Source organism: Boleophthalmus pectinirostris, unplaced genomic scaffold (genome assembly GCF_026225935.1).
Source record: "Boleophthalmus pectinirostris isolate CB_2022bp ecotype Guang Dong unplaced genomic scaffold, ASM2622593v1 HiC_scaffold_8, whole genome shotgun sequence".
Classification (NCBI taxonomy): Eukaryota; Metazoa; Chordata; class Actinopteri; order Gobiiformes; family Gobiidae; genus Boleophthalmus; species Boleophthalmus pectinirostris.
Genome location: NW_026571515.1, coordinates 471,581 through 479,080, shown reverse-complemented (window position 1 = coordinate 479,080; position 7,500 = coordinate 471,581). Strand labels below are relative to the sequence as shown.

Below are 7,500 nucleotides of genomic sequence, written 5' to 3'. Positions count from 1 at the left end.
ACACACACACACACACACACACACACACACACACACACACACACACACACACACACACACACACACACACAACACACACACACACAGGTAGAACACACAACACACACACACACAACACACACACACACACACACACACACACACACAGGTACACACACAACACACACACACACACACACACACACACACACACACACACACACACACACACACACACACACACACACACACACACACACACACACACACACACACACACACACACAGGTGCACAGACAGGGCACAGACAGGTGTCACAGACAGGTGCTACAGACAGGTGCTACAGACAGGTGCTACAGACAGGTGCTACAGACAGGTGTCACAGACAGGTGCTACAGACAGGTGCTACAGACAGGTGCTACAGACAGGTGCTACAGACAGGTGCTACAGACAGGTGCTCATATTTGTCTTTATATTTCGTGTGGAGTTTGTCGTTCGTGTTTTTGAGTTTTTCTTCTTTATTTGAGACGGTGCAGTAACAAGTGCTTAGCACTCCTGCCTCACAGTGAGAAGGTTGTGGGTTGGATCCCCGAGTCGCCCGGGTCGTTCTCCTCGTGTCTGGACGAGTTTCCTCCAGGAACAGAACAGACGATGGTCAAAGATCAGTTAAAAACAAACAACCAGTGACGACAGGAGAACATCAGCACTTCACCCTCACCGCTTTACAACGTCTGTAAAAAGATCTGTAGATTGGTCTCCATGGAGATAAAAAAGTTTAATGTCATACTGTGGAACATTCCAAACAAAGAGAAAAGCATTTGATGAACTTTCCTCCAGAAAAATTCCACAGTTCACCTTTGAATCGGAGCTGTTCCTCAAACTGTTCTCCTCAGATGTTTCTCCAGGTTCTGAAGTTTCATTTGGAGAGATTCATGTTTGAGGAATCTTTTAATCGCTTTAAACGCCCCTGGTGTCCTCAAAGGTCCCCCACCCGAGTCCTGACCAGACCTTCAGACCTTCAGCCCTGGAGTCGTTCTCGTGGAGATAATGACAGAGCAGGGGGGGGGGGGCGTGTCTCTCTTGCTCTTTAATCAGCCGAGCGTCTCCTCCTCCTCTCTCCTGCTCAGAGCTTCTCGTCTGGACCTTCAGGAGGAGTCACAGATGTGCTTCAGGAGGCTCCCGCTTTATTTGACCGTTTTTATGGAGCGTGAGAAGAAACGCTCAGATTTTACAGTTTTACCCGACGGACGATGGGAAACAAAACCAGTGAATCAGAATCATCAGCTCCAGGAAACTTCCAAATGAAACAAAACGACACAAAACGGAGTCAGACGTTTGTGTTTCGTTTGTGTCGTGAAGTTTCGTTTGTTTGATTCTGGTTCTTCAGACTTTCTCAGTTTTATTTTGGATCGATGAGTCAAAACGTGAAACAGCCTCAAAACTCTGGGTCTGTTTTCATTTGTGTGAGTTTATTTCTAAAACGATTCACGATTATTTTTGTGTAAATTATATTTTGTTCGTTTGTTTTCAGCGACTTGAACAAAACTCCACAAAACTCGTGAAGAGAAACGAGCTAAACCAGGACTAAACCAGGTCTAAACCAGAACTAAACCAGGACCAGGACTAAAACCAGGACTAAACCAGAACTAAACCAGGAACTAAACTAAACCAGTAAAAACTACTAAACCAGGGACTAAACCAGACTAAACCAGGGACTAAAACCAGAACTAAACCAGAACTAAACCAGGACTAAACCAGGACTAAACCAGGAAAACTAAACCAAACCAGGACTAAACCAGAACTAAACCAGACTAAACCAGAACTAAACCAGGACTAAACCAGGACTAAACCAGAACTAAACCAGACTAAACCAGCTAAACCAGAACTAAACCAGAACTAAACCAGGACTAAACCAGGAACTAAACCAGGACTAAACCAGGACTAAACCAGACTAAACTAAACCAGGAACTAAAACCAGGACTAAACCAGAACTAAACCAACTAAACCAGGACTAAACCAGGACTAAACCAGGACTACTAAACCAGAAACCAGAACTAAACCAGAACTAAACCAGAACTAAACCAGGACTAAACCAGGACTAAACCAGACTAAACCAGACTAAACCAGAACTAAACCAGGACTAAACCAGGACTAAACCAGGACTAAACCAGGAACTAAACCAGGACTAAACCAGGACTAAACCAGACTAAACCAGACTAAACCAGGGACTAAACCAGAACTAAACCAGACTAAACCAGAACTAAACCAGGACTAAACCAGGACTAAACCAGGAACTAAACCAGAGGACTAAACTAAACCAGACTAAACCAGGACTAAACCAGGACTAAACCAGACTAAACCAGAACTAAACTAAACCAGAACTAAACCAGGACTAAACCAGAACTAAAACCAGAACTAAACCAGGAACTAAACCAGGACTAAACCAGGACTAAACCAGAACTAAACCAGAACTAAACCAGAACTAAACCAGACTAAACCAGGACTAAAACCAGACTAAACCAGAACTAAACCAGCCAGAACTAAACCAGGACTAAACCAGGAACTAAACCAGAACTAAACCAGACTAAACCAGGACTAAACCAGGACTAAACCAGGACTAAACCAGAACTAAACCAGCAGGACTAAACCAGGACTAAACCAGGACTAAACCAGAACTAAACCAGGACTAAACCAGGACTAAACCAGAAACCAACTAAACCAGGACTAAACCAGGAACTAAACCAGGACTAAACCAGGAACTAAACCAGGACTAAACCAGGACTAAACCAGGAACTACTAAACCAGGACTAAACCAGAACTAAACCAGGACTAAACTAAACCAGGACTAAACCAGGACTAAACCAGACTAAACCAACTAAACCAGGACTAAACCAGGACTAAACCAGACTAAACCAGAACTAAACCAGAACTAAACCAGGACTAAATTAAACCAGTTCCACCTTGTGATGTCATGAAGTGGTCGTTTCCTTTTCTCTGTAGTTCAGTCCAGATTTGGCGACTCCACGACTGAAATGTTCCAGGTGATTCTAGTGAAGGTGAAGTGTGGAGTTTAAAAACACAGTGGAGCACTTCCTGTATCACCACATGATGACATCATAAGGTGGAACTCGTTCTGATGTTCTGTTGTTCTGATGTTCTGATGTTCTGATGTTCTGATGTTCTGATGTTCTGATGTTCTGATGTTCTGATGTTCTGATGTTCTGATGTTCTGATGTTCTGATGTTCTGATGTTCTGATGTTCTGATGTTCTGATGTTCTGATGTTCTGATGTTCTGATGTTCTGATGTTCTGATGTTCTGATGTTCTGATGTTCTGATGTTCTGATGTTCTGTTGTTCTGATGTTCTGATGTTCTGTTGTTCTGATGTTCTGATGTTCTGATGTTCTGATGTTCTGATGTTCTGATGTTCTGTTGTTCTGATTGTTCTGATGTTCTGATGTTCTGATGTTCTGATGTTCTGATGTTCTGATGTTCTGATGTTCTGATGTTCTGATGTTCTGTTGTTCTGATGTTCTGTTGTTCTGTTGTTCTGATGTTCTGATGTTCTGATGTTCTGATGTTCTGATGTTCTTGTTCTGATGTTCTGATGTTCTGATGTTCTGATGTTCTGATGTTCTGATGTTCTGATGTTCTGTTGTTTGTGTGCAGGTCTGACCCAGTACAGCTCCGACCCCAGAACCGAGTGGAACCTGAACAACTTCACGCAGAAGGAGGATCTGCTGGAGGCCGTGCGCAGCTTCAGATACAAGGGAGGAAACACGTTCACAGGTGAGAACCCGACGTCCGACCACAGGAAGTGAGCGCGGCTGCGATCGGGCTCCACGGACTCTGGCTCCAGCTCAGTTTGTGTGTAAAAGCTCCTCACTCTTCCCTCTGGACCTGCTGCTCCAGGATCTTCTCTCTCACCGCTCGGGGCTTTCAACAGTTTGTCCCAAATCCAGATCTGAACATTAAGAACCGACCAATCAGGCGCCTTCTCTCCCCCCGAGGCCCCTCCCACTACCGTTAGCAACAGGTTTGATTGACAGCGTTTAAACCAGTGGTGCGGGCAGGAGGGGGCGTTACCCTCTACAGCAGAAGAGTCCAACTCATGTTGTTCCGGGGGTCGAGTCGTGTTTGATCCAAAGTGTCCGGATCAGAAACTCATGTCATATAAACCCCAAAAATAACAAGAAGTTCAAATATTTGTGCAGAGAAACACAAATCTATTACACAAATCTTTTTGAATTGATGAACTCTTTCTTTTACTAAATATTATAATATTATGAACAACCTGAAACTTGAAGAAAAATACAATTTCAACACAAAGTTTGAACATGAACTTGTCTGTAAACAGAATAAGTCCATTTTTGTTGTAAAATCCTGCACTCGGCTCCACTTTTCTCATGTTGGACATTTTTCTGATGAGGGTCACGGTCAACAGTCAAAACGATCGTCCTTTAAGAGCGTTTGGAAAGAGACAAGTCTTCATTTGTGCTGCTCTGGTGGGAGGGGCCACGTACAGAGACGCTGGAGACGCTGCTGTGTGATAAACACCACACAAAATTAACACCATTTTAATAAAAAAATATCATGAAAATATTTTAGTAGAAAATCAGCTGAGGGCCAGAATAAAGGTCTTGGAGGGCCGGATCTGGCCCCCAGGCCACATGTTTGACACCTGTGATCTACAGTCTCGCTCCTGATTGGCTCGTTGGTTGCTATGATACTCATGGTCAGAAAAATATGGAACTCCAAATTTGCTCCAAACAACTGGAATCTATGAAAAAAATATAGATTCTGAAGAAAAAAAATAAATAATTAATTTATTTGTGAAATTGATGAATTTTAGGAAAACAGAAACATCTGAACTCTGAGTTTTTAAAAAGAAATAAGTGACACACGTTTCAAATCAGAGTGAAGACTAAACCAGGACTAAACCAGGACTAAACCAGGACTAAACCAGGACTAAACCAGGACTAACTAAACCAGAACTAAACCAGGACTAAACCAACCAGGACTAAACCAGGAACTAAACCAGGACTAAACCAGGACTAAACCAGAACTAAACCAGGACTAAACCAGGACTAACCAGGACTAAACCAGGACTAAACCAGGACTAAACCAGACTAAACCAGACTAAACCAGGACTAAACCAGGACTAAACCAGACTGAACCAGGACTAAACCAGGACTAAACCAGGACTAAACCAGGTCTAAACCAGGTCTAAACAGGACTAAACCAGGACTAAACCAGGACTAAACCAGGACTAAACCAGGACTGAACCAGGACTAAACCAGGACTAAACCAGGACTAAACCAGGTCTAAACCAGGACTAAACCGGACTAAACCAGGGACTAAACCAGGTCTAAACCAGGTCTAAACCAGAGGTCTAAACCAGGACTAAACCAGGACTAAACCAGGTCTAAACCAGGTCTAAACCAGGACTAAACCGGTACTAAACCAGGACTAAACCAGGACTAAACCAGGTCTAAACCAGGACTAAACCAGGACTAAACCAGGACTAAACCAGGTCTAAACCAGGACTAGACCGGTACTAAACCAGGACTAAACCAGGACTAAACCAGGTCTAAACCAGGTCTAAACCAGGTCTAAACCAGAACTAAACCAGGTCTAAACCAGGACTAGACCGGTACTAAACCAGGACTAAACCAGGACTAAACAGGACTAAACCAGGTCTAAACCAGGACTAAACCAGGTCTAAACCAGGTCTAAACCAGGACTAAACCAGGAGTCCATGCAGAAATATAAAACGACCTTAAGACGGCAGTGAGTTTCCTGAGGGTGGAGAACGTCACACTGGGTCTTTACACATGTGGAAGAGGCTCTGGTCACATGTGGACGTCACAAAAACCCACTGAGATGTTTCCACAGGAGAAATGTCCATCACAGCTTCATCTGGAGCAAACGCTGAGGACCACGACGTCACGACGTCACGACGTCACGACGTCACGACGTCACGACGTCACGACGTCACGACGCCACGACGTCACGACGCCACGACGTCACGACGCCACGACGTCACGACGTCACGACGTCACGCTCACTCTGATCTATGATACAGTCTGTGTTTGCTCCTCTCGTCTTCTGCTCTTCTGCTCCTCTCTGTCTCTGTCCAGATGTTCCCTCTGTCTCTGTCCAGATGTTCCCTCTGTCTCTGTCCAGATGTTCTCTCTGTCTCTGTCCAGATGTTCCCTCTGTCTCTGTCTCTGTCCAGATGTTCCCTCTGTCTCTGTCCAGATGTTCTCTCTGTCTCTGTCCAGATGTTCCCTCTGTCTCTGTCTCTGTCCAGATGTTCCCTCTGTCTCTGTCTCTGTCCAGATGTTCCCTCTGTCTCTGTCTCTGTCCAGATGTTCCCTCTGTCTCTGTCCAGATGTTCCCTCTGTCTCTGTCCAGATGTTCCCTCTGTCTCTGTCTCTGTCCAGATGTTCCCTCTGTCTCTGTCCAGATGTTCCCTCTGTCTCTGTCTCTGTCCAGATGTTCCCTCTGTCTCTGTCCAGATGTTCCCTCTGTCTCTGTCTCCGTCCAGATGTGACGTGGGGGTGTGTGTTGCAGGTCAGGCTCTTCTTCACGTGATGGAGCACAGTATGACGGCGGCGTCTGGAAGGCGCTCGGACGTTCCTCTGTTCCTGATTCTTCTGACCGACGGAAAATCTCAGGACGACGCCATTTCAGCCGCCACCAAACTGAAGAACAGCGGCGCCGAGATCATCGCCGTGGGTACGGGAGGGGGCGGGGCCGGGAGAGGGGGCGGGGCTAGTAGAGCGGCGGTGACTCTCTGATGTGACGCGGTTTCAGGAGTGAAGAACGCGGACGAGGCGGAGCTGCTGCAGGTGGCGTCGGGTCCAGAGGAGTTAAACATGTACAACGTCAACGACTTCCCCCTCCTCAGTAAACTGGTGTCACGCCTCGTGCACATCCTGTGTGTGCGAATCCACGAGCGCAGCAACGCCAACGCCAAACGTGAGTCACACTTTATACAGAGAATGAACATTAAAATAAGACATTACAGTTTGCAGTACAAGCCACACCTCTTGTACGAGGCTCCGCCCCCCAGGCTCCCACATCACAACTCTCCATAAAAACACAAAAACACAACACAAAACTGAACACAACAACTGGACAAACTGATGTGCAGGAGTTTCATCAGTGTGAGTGTGATGCTCTGAAGGGGGAGGGACTCAGCACAGAGAGTGACATGTGTTACTGTTTATACCCAAGAGTTTTTAAACCTGTACTCACCTGTCCCTGTCACTGTCACTCACCCTGTCACCTCTGTCTCACCTGTCACTCACCTGTCCCTCTGTCACTCACCTGTCCCTCACTGTCTGTCACTCACCTGTCACCTGTCACCTGTCACTCACCTGTCACTCACCTGTCCCTCACCTGTCACTCACCCTGTCACCTGTCCTCACCTGTCTCACCTGTCACTCACCTGTCACTCACCTGTCCCTCACTGTCACCTGTCACCTGTCACTCACTCACCTGTCCCTCACCTGT

The 7,500-nt window shown here is 45.9% G+C and overlaps 1 protein-coding gene across 1 annotated transcript in view; it reads left to right on the top strand.

Moving 5' to 3' along the window:
* The window catches only part of LOC110168838 (collagen alpha-1(XX) chain), a 79,127-nt gene that overhangs the window by 31,674 nt on the left and 39,953 nt on the right, over nt 1-7,500 (top strand). The window contains exons 7-9 of the mRNA XM_055165541.1: nt 3,649-3,768; nt 6,556-6,720; nt 6,799-6,963. Coding sequence (XP_055021516.1) covers nt 3,649-3,768; nt 6,556-6,720; nt 6,799-6,963 — 450 coding nt within the window. The remainder of the gene's footprint in view (nt 1-3,648; nt 3,769-6,555; nt 6,721-6,798; nt 6,964-7,500) is intronic.